Below are 19102 nucleotides of genomic sequence, written 5' to 3'. Positions count from 1 at the left end.
CCAGCTGGACCTGAACATTCCAAGACAAGAAGTAGAAATTACAAACTGAACAAATTTACTTCAGAGGCAATCCAGCAACAGGTAGCAAGGTCTTTTTGATGGAAGTTCTTTCCTTTTTTGTTTAAAAGGATTTAAAACAACATTTACAAGACACCTAACATCCCATTCGATTCCTATTAAAAACAACCGGGGGGGGGGGGGGGAAGAGGGAGAGGGAGAGAGAGAGAGAGAGAGAGAGAGAGAGAGAGAGAGAGAGAGTGAGAGAGAGAGGGAGAGAGAGAGAGAGAGAGAGAGAGAGAGAGAGAGAGAGAGAGAGAGAGAGAGAGAGAGAGAGAGAGAGAGAGAGAGAGAATCTAATCTTTTGACTGCCTCTAGCCCATGGTTCACTCTAGGTGTATCTTCCATGTTGACTGATAGTATACAACTTTCATTGTCCCGGCACATTACCTGTACAATCCAGCCATCAAAAAACAGAAAACAAAAAAGGAGCAATCACTTTTTTTTGTCGCCTTTCTTTTCTCATCTCTCTGTGTGTACTAACCGTGTGAGACTGTAAAAAGGCGACGCCTTCGAATGATGCTGTACAGATGTGTTCACTGTAGGCCACACAACCAATGATATGGCAAAGTCAACAGAAAGACTTCTCGGTTTTTCCAGGCCTGTTTTTATTCCGGAGCCGGGGGGGGCGGGGGCGGGGATACGGCTGGCATGCATCTCCCAGTCTACAAGATGAACTTCCCTAGGAAGAATCCGATGAAGATGGCTGCTATGACGACGAGGAGGGAGGGCAGGGAGGTGGTGCTGGCTTCTCGGCCGAGGAGGCTAGTTGAGTTTGATGTCATGTGGTCTGAGCGGGGTACCTTTCTCATTCTAAGACCTTCGTCCTGAAACAGAGGAAGGGGAGGAATGAAGGACAGATCAGGACAATAGAGGACTATTCTTGATCACATCTGCCACTTTAAAACAACTAATGTCACGTAAGTTTCTCTGAAGCCGAATCTTCTCTGAAAGAATGTATGATTTAATTTTGACATTAGGCAACACTTTCAAAAAGCGCAATATGTAAGAATTTTAGTTGAAACATTCAATAATTAAGTCAAATTCTCAACAGAACATGAATAACAATCTGACGTTAGAACATCTGTGTATTGTGCTGCAACTTCTGTGCTTCTTACGTACCACACCTTTAAAGTGAAACTTTCTCCACAAAGCAACCCAGGCTTTATTTGTGAATATATGAATCAAACCTTCGTGTAAAAGCATAATTATGACCAAAGAGGCACTTTTAAGATTGACTACGGTCAATGTTAGCAGTAGCATCTCCGGCGCGGCGCTGTCATGGCAGACAAAAAGTGTCAATCCCCGAGTGCGACCTAACAGGAAGGAGATTATTGGTGGACCTCCTGCCTGTTAGGTCGCACTCGGGGATCGACACTTTTTGTCTGCCATGACAGCGCCGCGCCGGAGATGCTACTGCTAATGTGAGTTGTCCAAAAACTCTCTTTTTATTAAACTCTGTGTACACAAACAATGTTCTCAATGCTTGCGTTCATGTGTAGAGACCCTGGTGATACTACGAGCAAAGACACATGTTGTGTTGCCTTCTTAGTGTTTTAAAAATAGAGATTTTGATACTAGAGTAAGAGTGCCCCTGCACACCACTGAAAATTAGCTTGCCCGAAAACGCAACAACGGTAAATCTTCAAAGTGCATCTTTCGTCCTAATTATGCTTTTACTCAAAGGTTTGACTCATACATTTACAAATAAAGCCTGGGTTGCATTTTGGCGAGAGTTTCATTTTAAGTACAAACTAGCAGTGTGACTTAAGATTTGATGGTTTAATAAGATTAGTTGCTTCATCAGATGATACTCAAGGTAGCTGTCAGCTTCATCAGATTAATTGGTGTCAGTTTTCTGTCACATGCAGGCCTCTTTGAACACGTTGGCCAGACATCCTAAGCAAAGGTCACTTAATGCAACCTCTTAAAAGTAAATACTCCTAAATAAGAGCAGTGTGACATCAGTTTTCTGACCTTTGATTTAGACTTATTCACTCAAATATTTTTATCGTTGGGTTTTCTGCTATACAACAGGGTCCACTGAGTCATATTTGGTTTTCCTTCTTTTCTTTGTAAAACGCATCAGAATGAAACGCAAAAAACACTGTTTCATCATGTTATGAATATCATTTGTCAGCCCATCTAACCTTTAATTGCCGGTTCTCCTCAGCCAGCTTGTTCAGCTCAGCTGCTTGCCTCTTGCACTTCTCCAGCACTCTCTTCAACTCTGAATCGTCCAGTGAGGCAGAGACAGGCACCGTGGCTGCTGTGGAGTCGCCCTTCGCAGAGTTCATCACCGGGGCTGCTTTGGTCGCCTCCACGTCATTCTGCCCGACAAGCAGAGGGAGAGAACCACTGAAGTGAAATCCAGCATGCCCTGAGCTAAGTAGGGAGGTTAGCCTCTAGACGGGATCCCGTGCCAAAGAAAGGCAGCCTTGTCCGAGGCCCAGAAGCTCACAGTTCCAGATCAAAGAGACCAGGGAGGAAATGCGTCCCTCCAGAAGTCATGTTTGATGTGGCTTTGTTTTGTGGGAGAGACTACATGACGGCATGAAGAAATGAAGGGCTTTGTAATGGAAATACAACTACTGTATTGTAGTCTTAAGTTTACAATCAATACATTGGCAGGATATGAGGTTATCATCATCCTTGCCACAATCCAAATTATATAGAAGCCCTTTCAGGCCCAGATAATTTTTCAACCAAATGAGTGTTTCCCACACATACAAACCTTACTTGGTCGATCCACTTCGGGATATTAACAGCTGCTGAAGTATATTTGTTGACCCACCTTAGTAAAATTTTCTTTGTATCTATCCGAGAGAACATTGCTATCTGCAACTGATTAACTAGTGGACAATCTACCCTCTCTCTCCAGCTTTCTGCCAAATCACACATGATTTGCAGACAATCGGAGAATTGCTTTCTGGTGATTGTAATGCAACAGCTCCTACTTAATGTAGGCCTAGTTATGCCGTTTTGGTCTAACTTGTAGGTGCACCTGCTTGCTCCCATGTCATACGATGCATGTGATTTTCGACCTGCTACGCAGCGTGTTTCCTGTGGCGTCTTAAGAAAACAAAGAAGGCAGATAAACATTGCTGGAAGAGAAGAACATGTGAGGCAAGCCAGTGTGCTTGCATTAAGGTGGACAATTAAGGCAACACTATCTAATGGAAACAAACTCTTCAAGCAATTATTACTATTATCTTTTTTTTGTGTGAATGCAAGTCTCATTATCAGATCGTCAAATATCGACACTGCACAGGGGTGAGCAGATAATTCTTATTCTTGGCTGAGCATCCTTTAAATTACGTTATAAACATGAGCAGCCATGTAAGAACTGTGATATTAAGGCGAATATTAATTAAAACTGCAAACTATCAGATCTATGAAAAAGTAAACAAGATAATGAATATGACCAGATGTTTGATTCCTTTCAACTGCTTGTCAAGGTAAAAAGAACACTGCACACAATCAATTGTTTCATTGTGCTTACTGTATTAACAACATTTGTCCTCAGACCTTCATTAGATACAAGTAGTGGTGGTCATTGTGGGGATGTTTTTTTGTTCTTTCGTCATGTTTTTGACTCAGTGCACCCGTTTAAATGCCATCGGCTTTGAGTACTCCGATACCTGGTGCTACACACAATATGTTGGCAATAAAAACACATCAGGGTTTGACACATCAGGCTCATCTTTCACACTATAGAAATGCATTTCCAGATTATAACATCACATTTTACACTACTCCATCTCACCATGTTTTCACATAACATACTTGCTACACGTGCTGTAGCGGAGAGCAGATACAGTGCTGACTCAACAGTCCACATATCCACACAGGAGCTTCTTAGTGTAAGCTAAATCTGGCCTTGGTGGCACTTTCACCTGAAGTATGCAGGCCTGCTAAGCTGTCCAGCAGAGATGCTTATCTAAATCCTCATTACACTGAAGGCTCATTAATACATGCTCCCAGTGTGTTCAGAGGTTTATTGAGTACAAGCTTATGCAATACTCACAACAGCCCTGTAATAAAATCTTTTTGTACAGCTTATAACGTTCAGTTGTTGTCACTCTGACAATACACTGGAGACAATTTTCTGCAGTCCAATACAACACTTCTACTTGAGTTGTATTGAGAGCCATGCTTAGGTCTCCAGTTATTGTGCTGGCAAACAACAATGTTTGATGCTTGACTGTAAGTAAACACCCACATCAACTGTTCATCTGTCAGTGCTCCTCTCTCACCTTGAAATGGTTTCACAGCAGCTGCACTCGGTATTCACCGCGGAGCACTTGGGCTTGATGTAGGCGGCATAGGTGACGTTAACCACTAAAATGCAAAATGCAGTGCAAAAGGCATCTGCAGGCTGAGGTACTTCAGCTCCACAACCATCAGCTGCATGTTAATAATCTGTGCACCCCTCAATAGAATATCTACATATTGTACAATGTGATTTTTGGCTATGTTAAATAATCTAAAAGCCTTTTGTAAAAACATTTTCACTTGCACAGGTATGTGCAGTGTAACGAGGAAAGATATCTTTCTCTAAGGAGGTATATTTGTCCTTACCCATCACTGTACCATGCTTTAATTTCATCTTTCCATCATCCCTTTTTTTCCATGTTGGAGTAGTTTAACAGGTATACACAATTTCTCAGTATTAACTGTCAACCTTCAGTGTATACCAATTACGATTAAAAAGGTCAATGCACGTTTATTTGATTTGTGGTATCTGTTCCTTTGTTTATGCATTTTCTAACAACCACAAATTCATTTGTTAGTCTGGGAAGTGTCTAGATCTGTATGTGTGACCTCTGACACACCTGAAGTTAAGAGGTGATCAGCTCACCAAACAGGAAGGCGTTTCATGATTGTTATCCTCCAGATCTGCACAGCAAAGACATAATTTAACTTTTTGAAAACTTTTTGTGAGGCTTGGGATTATTTAGTGTGAGGAGAGTACAGATTGACTGATGTGTTTTTTTCAGGGCCAGTATCCATACCAATTAATAGTAATCTAGGACATTGTGAACCCTATTTTGAACCAATATGCTTTGTATTAAAACTGAAAATGTTGGTGTTGAAATTTAGAATAAAAACTGAATGGAGCTACAATTGACTCCAGCACATTTGAGTCACTTTGCTTAAGTATCTCCATTTACTGCTTCTTACTTTACTTTTTATTCCACTACATTGATCACATAACATAACTTATGAGTAACTTTGCAGAATCATATTTATGTGAGTGTATGAGTGTTGATAGGCTATTACACAAATAAAATATGGATTATAAAATAATTGCTGAAAATAAATTTACTCCTATTAGATACTGAGCAAGAAAGATGCACATGAGGAGGGGGAAGAGAATTAGGAAGCTAAAGTTCTGTACATTTTTGCACCTGGGACAGGCCTTGAACAGCACGCTCTACCAATCTGACATTATAGGTAAGGTTTCGCTTCTATGGAAACCTAAGACATCCTGGAAAAGTCCAAACCAAGTCCTTCAGTGACAAAAACCATAGATCAGATCATCATGTAAATACGGTGAAAATAAGCTGTTTTTAATGCGCAGCAGAGCCTCTTACCACTTTATCGTTTTCAGAAGGCAGCTCGAAGACACATCTCAGCTTGGAATCCATGAGATCATCGGGTTTTGCATCTTTCCACTGGTGGAGATGAAAAATGGGTATGTTATTCATCAATTTAAACTGCTAGCAGCTGGATTCTGTCCACACATACACACACTTCAACCCAATTCATGCTATTCAAATGCAATGCAGTCTTGAATCTAAGGATATTACATAAACATTAAACACACACAGCTTCATTTGAAAAACTTTTATAAGCCCTCCTTGTTTTCCTGTACAAACTAGCCGCAAACTGTCACAAATGTACAGTTTTTTCAGTGGTTTTGAGTCTGCATTAAAGAAAATTTCCACAAGGTAAGCTCCTTTACTGAGACATTTCTATTGTATATTCATACACTTACTCAGATAAAATGGCTCATAATGCTCAGAACTGCTGGAAATTATCTGTGTCATAAATGGAAGCTACAGAACAGAAAGGTAAAGGGGTTTGGTACTGCGACGGAACCAATTTATCTGATTAAACAGAAAACTTTATTAGAACCTGTCAGACCTTTGTTTCCCTAAACTTCCTGGATTTTACTTAAGACAAGTCAGTTCATGAACAAGACTACAAGGTATGTGCATATGTCTTACTGAGTGACAAAGTCTTTGCTGCCATCTGGTGGATAACTGGAGAATGCATCTCAGTTTGTTTGACGTTTTTGCAGTATTTGTGCAAGGAGAGTTTTGCATGGCAAGCAACTCTGCAGAATGTCAATTACCTATCCATAATTGATGATCAAATCAAAATGTTTCTAAGTAAGCAGAAATTACTGGTGGACTACTGATGATCAAAAATCAATGATGGCACGTTTTCATATCCTGTAGAATATTTTATGATGAGAGTTAAGGGCCTTTAAATCCTAGGCTTTAAAATGTATGCACAGGACTCTACCGCAGCAAGAACACAAGAAATGTTTAAGAGCACATTTTTGCTCTCCACTTTTATGCTGTTCACTTTCTTTAATGCGGAACATATTCTGAGCTGTCTCAGCTGTAACATAACCTAGTTTACTGTAAACTTTAGTGAACAGTCACTTGATGAAGCAGAATACAATATAATTTGGTTACATGACAACTGAAATCCACCTGGAATAATTTGACTTATCCTCTTTGAAATAATCTCTTACACTCTTCACTTGTTTGTTTAAATTGCAACTAGTTTTGGTTGTTTACTTTGGTGTGGGCTGGCTAAGAGACACATCAAAGACAATGGAGATCAACTAGAGAATCCCAGGCAAACTTGTTTCTTACACAAGTAAGAGTAGAAGTTTGCTAAGAGCACCCTCATTTCTGGTGGTGTGTGGATTTCCCCAACATGAAAATGAGTGAATCAACAACCAACTAACTGAAATGTGAAATAGGTGCTAAGTGTATTTTGGTATTCTCATTTTAAAAACACCTTGTTTTACAAGTCATTCAAAAAAAAATAATGATAATTATCACTTACCAATGAATCCATGTCAGAAACGTTTGGCGGGGCAAAAATCGTCTGCACCATGAATTTGTGTTTACTTTTCTCATTCGGGTCATAGTCAAAGGGCTGTAGCATGACTGTAATGAAAGATGAACAATGTTAGAACACTTGTGTAAAAACAGCTCCACACAGAAAATTGATAAATATTGAAAATACTGTGCAAAATTCCCCAACCATCTACTCTGAAATCTAATCTATGTTCTTCATGTAATGTGGCAATCTCAAGTTCAAACATTTGGCCCATACTTAATGACAAATACTGACATCTAACCAAGGTCATGTTGCTTACTTTTCCTTTCACTGGTTTATTATACCATCTTCTATCAAATTTCAAGAGTTCAACAGTATCAAACAAATAATCCCTCCTGTGTGGTTTGATGGATAGTTGCTCCAGAGGACAGCCTTTGTAGTCAGGTTGAACTGCAACAAGCAGGTTAGCCTACTTCTAAATGCTGTAGAGTACAGTAGAGTTCACTTCACAATGGGAACTATGCAGAATTTTTCAACCAGCTTTGCATCACTACAATATTTGAAGATATACAAATGAACAATTTTAAACTTCTGCACCCACACAAACTTACCAATGATGAAAAATGCATGGGTTTTATAGTCGGATTTTAAGAGAGAACAAGATGTCCTTCTCTCTCTATCTGATCGATCTCAACCAAACTGCCTATTTACTTACAACTACTTATTTTCTATTCATTTGAAGTGTTTTCAGAAACATATTTAAGTTACATAAGAGAAAGTTCTTAAACCAGAAGTGGTTGCTATAGTGTCAGAACTGAGGTACAGTCTGAAAAAACACTGTTCAGATAATAATCATGATTCTGTTCACTGTCCATTTCTCACCTTCAATCTTTTCTAAAATATATCTTATTTTTGTGTTTAGCTATAATTTGACATGGTTTGTTACCATGTAGCCATCTTACAGTTTCCTGTTTCAAAACGGCTGACAAGCCTAAAACAAGCACTTTCCAGCTCACAGTATGTAACCGAACAGCAGAAATGTTTGTTGCTCTGGTGCGGCGCAATACTTTATGGTTGTCTACTTTTTGAGCAAAAGGGAATACCAGAGCCCACAGTAGAGGTCTGTATTATTATAAGAACCTGACATGGTGTCTGAGGCGGAGCTACTGTGAAGAAATCGAGCCCTAAAGGACAGGTATTATTGACACGTGCGGCAGGAATCGAATAAACCAGTGATCCTTAGTGTCAACCGTCATTACCACATAAGAGAAGTGTGTTTGCCAAAACTAACTCCAACTGATTACCTGACATGTTTCATGTCTTTATTATATCTTCAGCTGAACCTTTTCTGTAGATATCACAAGTACTCAAGCCTGGAAATAATGAACAATAATCGGACACACAATAGATTTTCCCCATATGGACTGTTCCTTCCTCTGGCGTGCAAAGCTGAAATGGGGAGCAACTGAAAAGTTTGGGGATTATTTTTTTCCAGTGACGCTTAAACACAGGACAGAAGAAATTCAACAACGATCAATGAAATAGTGATTATTGTGTTTATCATATTTCATATCACCAAATGCTTCGCTGTAACTTTCACCAGAAAACACAGAAAAAAAATAAACAAAATCTGAAAACAAAATCTGCAGGTATGACTAGGACTACAATATTATTGTGGATGTGCGGTTATTGTCACAATCAAACAACAATTTATCCAAAGACATGCATTGTGAGAGTCACTACATGAATATCACTGTTGGTATTGTGTACTCAGAGCACCTGGTTATTCACTACACTGATCTGCAATCAAGCAACATATCTAAGCAGGGCGTTTATCCCATCTTCAGAAGAAAGTATATGGAACATGGTGAACATTAAAAGTGGGAAATGGATCATGACGAAAGTAAAGAGAAAGTACCAACGACAATTTGGGCGAGGCAGCTGTCCTTAACAGACTCCATGATCAACCAGCCAACCTTGTTACAAAAAACATATTTAGGCTAATTTGATCATAAAGGGCAGACTGAAAATCTAATTTTGCCATCAGCTCCAATTACAATATTAAGATGGACTGCAAACATGAATATTCTTTGTACATCCTAGAAGTCATTTCTGATCTACAACCAGGTATTTTCTATCTATTTCCCTTGCGACAATCCTTCAGTGACTATTGTATGAAGAAGCAGTTTCTTATAAGAACACAGTCCTAGACCTACAGCAAACTGTCAACTTAAATATATCCAAGCTGATTGGATCAGGATTTTGGGGGCTGGTCACCAATTATCAATTCCTGGAGGCAGTATTCACTGTTAATTATGAAAACCTTACATTTTTTTATTTTTTGGTCATCTACAGTTGTAGATATTAACTCACCATTAAAATGTTGAGGAAAAAATAATGTATTTAGATAGTATAGTGTCTCCTTTTTGGAAATGAGCCTCATCTCTGCAAGATGCATGAAGTAGCATGTTTCCATAGCCTCATGGTACACAAGTGGGTATTTGTTAATAGTAAAATTTTGGACACAAATGCCCACTTGCAATATGTGACCAATCAGGTCCAATATTGTGCAACTCTTAAAGACAGTTGTTCGCATGAACAACGCATGATGGTATAGTGGTTACAAGTGGTAAGTTTCTGTCCACATTCAACATGTACAATACACCACATTTGCCACAAGTGGATGTAGACTGCTTCCACATATCACAGCTTAGGGCTTTGACAACTCAGCTTCAACCTATTGCGTGGCCTTTTCAACCCACAATCAAATCATGCTACATTTCCCTAAACTCGTTTCTACCTCAGGTTTCACACTGCCTCTCTCAATCAGCTACAGCATTTTGTGGACTAATAGGGAGTCTGTACACTAAACATAAATGAAAAAAATAGTAGCCATTACTTGAAAACTTACCAGAGATAATGACAGTTGCTCCGGGATCAATGACACCGCTGTTTGGCCGTACACAGTACCTGCGCGGCGCAGTTGTCTTCACTTTGAAACATACTTTTTTGTCAGAAGGGTTCTTCAGTTTGAGGTTGGTGGTGACTACATCTGTGAAAGGACCTGTTCGAAGGACAAACAAAAGTGCATTATTATTTTACTTCTGCATTCAGGTGTACACTTTTCTCCTGTGGGTACACCACCACAGCACAACTGCAAATGGAAATAAAAGCTACAAATCTTATTCTTGTAACCATATTTATCTAAGAAACAAAATATACAAAAGTGGTTCAGGCCTTGACTTTAACAGTCACAGCAAAGTTTCTGCTGCACCATGACACTGCAAGGGAGCTCATGTCAGAGGATGGAGGACAAACATGTTGTTTACAGCAGAACTGCAGAAATAGGGGAAATTCAATAATTCAAGTTACACCTCATCTGTGGAAGACGCATAGGGCTGCAGTGTTTGTGTGCCAAATTTAAATAAGAGCTTTAAAAAGATTAGCTGAAAAATACTTCAAGTCTACAACTAGATTAGGCCTACAAGACTCCACCACTAATTGAATACTGACTTCTTGGCTTGAAGCTGAAGAATACTTTACTGTAAATATTTTAGAAACAAGGAATAGATATACAAGCAGGACTTTACTTCTAAAACATATCAGTTATGACTTGTGATATATTTTCTAGAATATAAAAAACTGCCTAGGATTTTCTTGGTTGGAGGATTACTCCAGAGCTTCCTGCTACTTTGTTGTGTGTAGCTTCCAAGTACCACCTTACAGTCCTGATGGAGGGGTACAATTACCTCCAAATGCAAAGCTTTGCATGAGACCACCAAAAGGCTCCTGCAGTCCTTTCATGACAACAGAGGAGAGGAGAAAGAGGAGATGGGCTGAACCACCTGATTTAAATTAGATTCTTTCCCACACTGATTTCATATAGTTGTCCCATGCTCATATTTGTATTTTAAGTCCTGCCATCCTCAGGTCATATATCCAGAGATCAATAGTTCATCTATCTTGTGACAGAGCTTGCTTCAAATTAGGTCCCTAACCATGGTCAGCACCGTTCAGCTCTGTCGAAAACGCTACTGGAGGCCAAGTCAAAAGGTACCCAAAATTCGATCAGCACAATTAGTCTGGGAGTCAGTAAACAAATGTGTCCCTTGATGAAAGGTTAGCAGACATCATGGTATGGGCACCTAGCATTTACAAATTTTCGAGTATTGCAGGTAAACTCCTCATGATAAACAGATTCATGCTCACATCCTTTGTGGGAATAGGCCTGGTCAATAAAATGATTGCAATATTTATCGGTAATAAACGTTTGTTGATAGAAATAAGGAATTCAGCAAAATGTTTGATAGTTTCATGTAAACACATTAAATGCAAACCAACATATTGCAAACATGCCTGGCTTATAAACACCCTATCATATGTTCTGTTAAAAGAGCGCTACAAGTGACATTTGAACAGCCAGTCATTTATCAGCTGTGTAGTTTGGTTGCCCAATCGACATGTGACAACAGGAGAGCATGTCAGATGGGTTACTATGTACCGCATCTGACACAAGATCACCTTTGCTCCGCCAGTAAAACTATTAACTCACACAGAAGTAATATCTGTTTTTCTTGTGGGCTGATACCGTTATGAGCCAGAGCCGTGCCAGCAATCATATTGTCCAGTTCGGCCTCTGACCCAGTCTTCTGCTGCTCTGCTCGGTGTCATTCATCTTCCAGAGCTGCTCTTTGCGTTGGAGTGTCTCAAGGATAGTTGGGCAAAGCAGGCAGGCTGGCTCCGGCCTCTGCTCCGACCACCCGGCCGTTTGTTCTACCCTGACACACTGTAGTTGCAACAGCCAAGGTGGTCAGCAGGACCATCAGGGCAACTACGACTCATGATCTGTCCCGCCAGCTCTGCCTCTGGCCAAATGTTTTACAAGCCAACCGCAAGAAAAACACAAGCACAACCCATTAACACTAAAGTAAATTAGTGCTGACAGACAAGAAATACTGAATAAAAAGAGTAGATTAGCTCATCAATTTGGCAGTATCTTTATTTATCGCCTCTTTTGCTTGGACATTAAAAATTAAGAAATTATCAATATTAACCAACATGAAATTTCACTATCGTGACAGACTTTTTTGCCATATCCCCTAGGCCTACTAGGTTCCCGTCTTCAGCAAATGCATTCTTGAGAGGATTCAATCCTGGGCATTGGAACAGAACTCTAGTTTAATATTTTCTCAACAGACGGTCACAAGGTGCACACATGCCATCATGTTATGCAGGGCAAAAGCAGGGAAATTATCAGGTCATGGAAAATCACAGACACTGCTCAGACCTCGTATCAGCACGACAGCTAAATACAGGTGTGAAGGCCCCCTAACACACATTGAGGATACATTTGCGATTTGACCACTCAGACCACATCGGCAGTGGTTTGGGCAACACGCCATTTTGTGAGATGTTGATTGAGAAAAATCGTTACAAACTTTGAACTAAACTAACTATGACTAATTCTAAATCATCTGTGCCTTCTTGTAAATTTAGTGCATCAAGTTGTTTCTTTCCTTGTAAATTGTCAGTTTGTCACAGCATCGCTGTACAAGTCTGTTTGCTTGCATGTCTAAAGTACGTTCTACCTGCTAATATGTAGCAGCTGGTTGACCTCAACGTTTCAACTGATTTCACTACACTACACTGTTTCACTGTTACACTAAATCTATCAAAGAAGACAACATCAGGGTTCTCTCCAGACAGTGGAACAACGGCGGTGCACCCGTATACTGCTAGCCCAGGGCCACTATAGTCATTTAAATGTTAGCTGCTTTATAGCGGCTGATGGCGCGCCACTACACTAAAAATTTCCAGGGAGAACCCTGCAACATTGTATATAAAGTAAACAAAACAAGTTTAAAAGGTTAGTAAATATGCCTTGGATGTATCCTGAAAAGTGATTAAACAAGACAAATGTTTGAAATGCACTTATTCAATTTCTCATTTAAGTTGATATTATGATCCTGCTAAATGATCATCAGATTGCCAGGTCCCTCTCATGGTCGGCAAGTCAGTCATAATTCACAAAAACACATAACACATCAGCGTTGACTGATTAATAACACAGTGGTGATTTGACCAAAGTTTTGATTCCTTTTAAATTTTTTCATACATTTAACACTGAAAAACATTAAAATATTCTTTCTACTTTCTATATTGTTTCTGTTTTCTTTTCATTTTTTTTTTTTTTTTTTTAACAGCTTGGCTGCAGCTAAAGTTCACTAAGCTTACATTCAGCCTTCCACCACACCAAGTACTCAGAGATAAGAAGCAATGCATGACCAGATTGGAGTGGCTCCACCCAGCTAAAGCTAACACGCAGAGTTATGGTAATGACTGGGGCGTTGTTTTCAACAAAAGGTGCATCACAAAGGAATCCCTACAAACCTGAAAAACCTCATCACTGGCACTGTGTCTACTATTTTTTCCTGAGAAGCCTTTCAGTATCAAATGGCAGAGAATACCAGGTGGCTCCTGAAGAGACCTCGCCTGGTTATTGTAAGAAATTGGCGACTGTCAAGTTTCTTCGATCTACCATAACTGGCAATAATGGTGATTGATAGTAAAGTAATGCTCATAAGGTTTAGTCAGAGCAGTAATGCAAGTCCATTTCTTCTGATGTTTGACACAGTTCAAAAGTGTATTGCAGGCATGACAAATACAGCTTGTCAACAATTCCTCCTGACTTTGCACATGCCTGATGGCTTTCAGATGTACTTAACCTGCTGGTGGTATAAACAGAAAACAGACACTTTCAACTAAATGCACCATACATACCAAATTATCAAGAGCAGCAGATGCTCTTTAAATGAGAAGGATTAGGGAGGTTAGAACCATGACTCAGATGATTTATCAAAACCCTTTTCTGGCACAGAGACTCAATAAAAAACACACAGGCCTACGACAACTGAGTAACTGCTTCCGCGATCACGCATTTAAGGTTGACTGAGATGCATTTCTACGCCGTTTGTGTTTTATACACTGTAAGCATCACAGAAACCAAGACTGAAACAGTTAAAAAAATTGGAAAGCAGTTGTGCGCATCAGCTATACACCCACATAGCCTGCATCTATTGCCTAACTCTGAGATGCCACCTTTGCTCAAGCAACGTTAGCACCGTCTCTCTCATCTCTTTGCTTGTATGCTGAGTTAGGGTCCCCCAGGCCAGTCCTATTCTAAAAATACCAGCCAAGGAAAGGAGGGCTGCCCCCTCTAGCTTGCTGGAGGAATCCCAGCAGAGGCTCTAAAACAGACCAGCTCTCAGATACAAGCAGACCGATTTAGCTCGGCCTCTGTGACAGTAATGGAGCTGTGGTCATCTTCACTCTCCTCATATTGCTTCTTAAAGACAGAATAGGTACCCTTTCATTTCCCACTGCGTTCCTCTAACAATACAGAAAACCTCCAAACCGAGTGATCCTTTCCCTTTCAAAATAGTGATTTCGATCAGGTTTGATCAATCTAATATCTAATGTCATGCTCATTTATACTGAGGAGACAATAAGATGCAAGGAACGAAAACCAAACTCCTTGCATTAAACTTATACTCAAACTAAGGCCTGATTACACAAGATTAAAAATCCAGACTATTCAAATTGCACTAGAGATGATAGTTATTTAGTCATTTAGCTCCAAATCAACTTGTTGGTTGTACTCCCACCAAGCAAATATAACTAAATATTTGCAACCATATTGATTTGAATTCTTTCAAAATACCTCAACATTTTTTTTCTTAGTGCAATATCAATTATCATAAGTATCGACATTACCTTTGTCACAGATTTGCAATTTGAACTTGCATTCATTCCAGTATTCAAAGGGTGAAGGTTTAATCTGAGGACAGAAAATGTCAGCCGTGTGACTGATCAGTATGTCTAATTAGAGCAAAATTTCTTAATCTGGTAAAATGAGGCCCATGACCAGATTATGATGGACCATGTCTCCCCCATCAGACTAACTGTCCCTAAACTGAACCTTGAGTTGATATTGATAAACACATCCATGTATTTTGGTTTAAGTCTGTCTTGACTCCATTGTTCATACCTTTATGTATCCAAAACAAATGGACTGGGGTGAGAAGACATTTTAACTATGTGACTGAAGAACACTGAAAACAATATCAGTCTATCGCTTGGGTATTTAAATGTTATTCATGCACCATCTCAAATTAATTTTACTGACACAGATTTTACACATGCACATTATTTTTTAAGGCTTAATCAAAATGGGAAACACAAATGTTTCTATGAAACTGTGATATCTATCATTTGCTACAGTCTCTGCTGCTCTCTACTACTAGTCATGAAAATCTGAAAAACATCTGTACCTCACTGAATATCATAGCCTTGTTAAATTCATCTTTGAATATCTACAATTTTATGCCTTCAAAGTTGTGTCAATTTTTTGCTGTAGTATCGAAAATGGTACTGATTTTTTTTTTTCTGCAAGGTACTGTATCGAAGTTTGACATTTCCATATTGTGACAACACTTCAAAAGAAGCTGACGATTAAGGCACCAGTAACTTGTTGCACAAGCTAAACATGAGTTTAATCGGATGCTCCCAATTAATGGCAATACTACCACATTTTAACATTTTACCTGATCTTATTTAAACAAAAAAGTTGACCACTTTAATAATGAATGAAAGCCTGATTAATACTAAAAGGAGCATTCAAATTTAAATCATTTTGACATTTACTGTGCTTACAATATGAGTCATGATTTTAGCTGGAATGGTAATTTTCACTGTAAGAATGACGGTGGGACTTTTGCTGGGGACTGTACATCTGGAGAATATAATTTGTAGGCCGGGTCACTTCTGTAGCACCACTGTGATACTTCATATCACCAGGTGTAAAAATGCAAACTGTGTAAAGGTGTTTAAACATGTGCCTAATGGGTTTCACATCTGACATCTCATCACCAAAACACCTCACTAAATTTACCCCACCCAACACTACCCATTAATACTTCGGGTCTGGTATTTGAACTGGTGATATCTCCAACAATACTGTCAAGTCCAGGCTACAACCAGCATCCACTCATACCTAGCGCTGACCAACAATCGGCCTCTTAGAATCAGCAAGACAATGGTCTGAAAGATTCTTGGTTCTCAGTGACAGTGGCATATTCACCAACGATATAAAACAGTGTCCCATTGACAAAAATGCCTGCAGCAGAGACAGATTAGTAACTGGGGCAAATACAAGAAATGCAGAGAAGAGTTCTGGGTCACAATGAATAATGGTCATAATAAATAGCTCAACAGCTGGGATTCCTTTACAGCGCTATGGCCTTGGAAGACTAGAAGAAGATGAGACTGATAAGCGTGCAAATGGCTAAACAAGGTAGGTTGTTGTTGTTGGAGCGCAGCTAAAAATGAAGCTGGATAACAAGTCGGACATTAGCAGGCTAGCCTAGCTATCGTTCGCCAACGCTTCACTGACACATCACTGAACGTTACCACTGCAGGGCTAAGAAATCGGTGTCAACCTTGTGTATGGATTACTTTGGTTTCTCTTGAATGGGGTGTGAAGACACTGACGTCCGCTGACATATTTTACTGAACATATGGAGCTAATTGGTTAGTATCGTGAAGGGGAAACGAACTAACGTGAACCAAATGTTGCTGTAATTTGTGCCTGGAGGTTGTTAACGTGAGTTAGCCAAGTTTGTCATTCCAACAGTCAGTCACTTTACCAGCTTGGACTGGCAAAGTGTCTACCAGAGGTGTGTCAGGATAGACTCTACATTTGACACCAAAAAAATTAAGAGTCAGTTTCCTTCAACAATACGTCCGGGTTGTGACTGGTAAGCATTTCAGGGGATAGGCTGAGCCCCGAGGAAACAACAGTTTGCTGCTGTTGCTAACGCCACTAGCAACAGCATACGGTTAGTAGCTCATGTTGCTGCTAAAGTCACTTGCAAATACGGAGCCTTCTGCACTCACTTAAATTCAGCTTCACAACACCTGACAGCTTCCTCACACTCTTCCACAGCTTTGCTAGGTGTTGTCACGGGTGGCAGGCGGTCAAGATGCACGCCACGCCGGCTATCCACGTCACTAAAGTGCGAGGATACAGCGGCCCGTCTCGTCCCTGGCTAACTTAAAATGGCGGTGAATGCTAGCTAGCTCGCTAGCAACGAAATTCGCTGGAGGGAGTGTGAAATCTTTTCAGTCAGGTAATTCTCCACCACTACTCGCTGGACACTTCGCACGTCAAGAGATTTGGATACACCTACCTTTAAATTTGAGGTCGGAGGGAGGGTCAAGGACAAGGATCTGATCCAACTTTGACATTTTAGCTGTGGGGATGCACTTGATTTCGGTATCGGGGAGTAACTGACAAGTGGAAATCCTAGATCCCCTGCCACCACTGAGTCAAACGCTGACTGAGCGCTGCGAACGAGCATGTGGGTACAAATACTTGAACGCGCGAGCGCACAACCCTGTTGCGCGCCCTCGTGCCTCGGCGGCTGATGTGATTACGGTACAGGCATAGATTAGTTATACTGCGAGGACACGGAAGTACCGTGGAGGAAAAACACCGATTTATAAAGTGAGTGCAGTCCTGACTTGCCCCTTAACTAATTAGATGTATGTTACATGGTGTTTGAGTTTTTTGGGTTTTTTTAACGCAAGAAAGTGCACGCGGATTGCATATCAGTGTTCTCCTTTTCACCTTCAATTCTAACAAATAGGCACTATGTCGTTTTGGAGAAAAGATTCAAACCCAGAATGTTAAAGCTACATATGTATAAGTTATTATGTAAGGTATAGACAATGAATAGTTATGAGGGAGGCCCAGCCCAATAACATAGTCACCATGTCTTGATGACTTGATTTTAAAGGTACACTATGTAGTTTTGAAGAAGAAATTTAAAATTTAACATTTACAAAGTACAGAAATGTTTATGAACAAAGGTCTGTGGTTACCAAAGGCTTAAGATATGTACATGTTTTGTTCTACAATATAAACTCCATCATTAAATGTCCCACAATTGAACCATAAAATGCTTATGTGTCTTAAAAACAGTGGAGACTACGGAAGTTGTCAAGGACATTAAAAGTCATCACACCAAACACGGAGACTCATCTACTCACTAGTCTGTCTTTACAGGCCTGACATTAGTTCGAAAGTATTCTAATTTTTACAACTTTTACAACTTGTATATTGATCAGTATATAGAAAATCTGTATAGTAACTGTCATAAGATGCTCAGTGTTGGTGACATTAAAGTCGTGCAACCACAATATGGTCTATTTAGAGACTGACATTAGCTTTTTACTTCTTGTGATTTAATTAGTGCTTATCTTGCTGAACAAAATGTGTAACTATCACAAACTTGTGTTTGTTTCAGAGCTTAGCGTAGGCGATATTCCAAAATCCAATGATAATCTCCTATAGGCTTTTTGTCAAGGGAACCAGGATGATGCAGGCTTTTGTGTTGGCCTACAAAAATACATCATCACTTCACCACTCTATAGAGAGCCAAAGTCAAGCCCCTTTCAGTGGACCCCACGGGACCGAATTTCAGAAAAAACCTTGTGTGGTAGTGAATGGAGAAAGACTTGATTTGTGCCATGAACTGCATGTGATGGTTATAATTAAAGTCAAATATAATCTAGTTAAGTGTTAAAAGCTCAGTGAACTGTATTGTCTCGCTCAACACACTTGGCCAACATGGCTGCCAACTCAGGACAGAAAAAAGTGCTAAAAAAAAATATGAAAATCACAATAAATCTGGTCATACTGACAGCTGCAGTTATGTGAAAGAGTACTTTGTCAATAATGAAATAATAATATACAGGAGCAGCTCTACAATAAGATCAAGTTTTGGTGTCCATTCAACAAGACAATGTTGCTTACTGTTGGCTGTGTCGTCTGTATAATTTCATATTTCACAGTTTTATTAGTTTTACACAAACTAAAGTTGGAGAGGTGGCAGGATCC

General features: G+C 39.7%; 1 protein-coding gene across 1 annotated transcript; it reads right to left on the bottom strand.

Moving 5' to 3' along the window:
* Positions 1–293: 293 nt before the first annotated feature.
* vapal (VAMP (vesicle-associated membrane protein)-associated protein A, like) lies at positions 294–17573 on the bottom strand. The gene is made up of 6 exons (XM_037084179.1): positions 17391–17573; positions 10055–10207; positions 7147–7250; positions 5655–5735; positions 2208–2387; positions 294–884 (listed from the first exon to the last, which is right to left on the bottom strand). The coding sequence occupies exons 1-6, from the start codon at positions 17446–17448 to the stop codon at positions 723–725; spliced, it is 738 nt and encodes a 245-aa protein (XP_036940074.1). The 5' UTR covers positions 17449–17573; the 3' UTR covers positions 294–722.
* Positions 17574–19102: the final 1529 nt, after the last annotated feature.

The sequence above is a fragment of the Acanthopagrus latus genome, chromosome 21, assembly GCF_904848185.1.
Source record: "Acanthopagrus latus isolate v.2019 chromosome 21, fAcaLat1.1, whole genome shotgun sequence".
Lineage (NCBI taxonomy): Eukaryota > Metazoa > Chordata > Actinopteri > Spariformes > Sparidae > Acanthopagrus > Acanthopagrus latus.
The sequence above is the reverse complement of the archived record's forward strand: the minus strand, read 5'-3'. Positions and strand labels throughout refer to the sequence as shown.

Coding starts and splice junctions, on each gene's coding strand:
- vapal (XM_037084179.1), bottom strand. CDS start 17,448: ATGTCAAAGTTGGATCAGATCCTTGTCCTTGACCCTCCCTCCGACCTC. Junction 10,208..17,390: donor CTCCGACCTCAAATTTAAAG/GTAGGTGTATCC, acceptor TCCTTCGAACAG/GTCCTTTCACAGATGTAGTC. Junction 5,736..7,146: donor TTTCTGACATGGATTCATTG/GTAAGTGATAAT, acceptor CATCTCCACCAG/TGGAAAGATGCAAAACCCGA.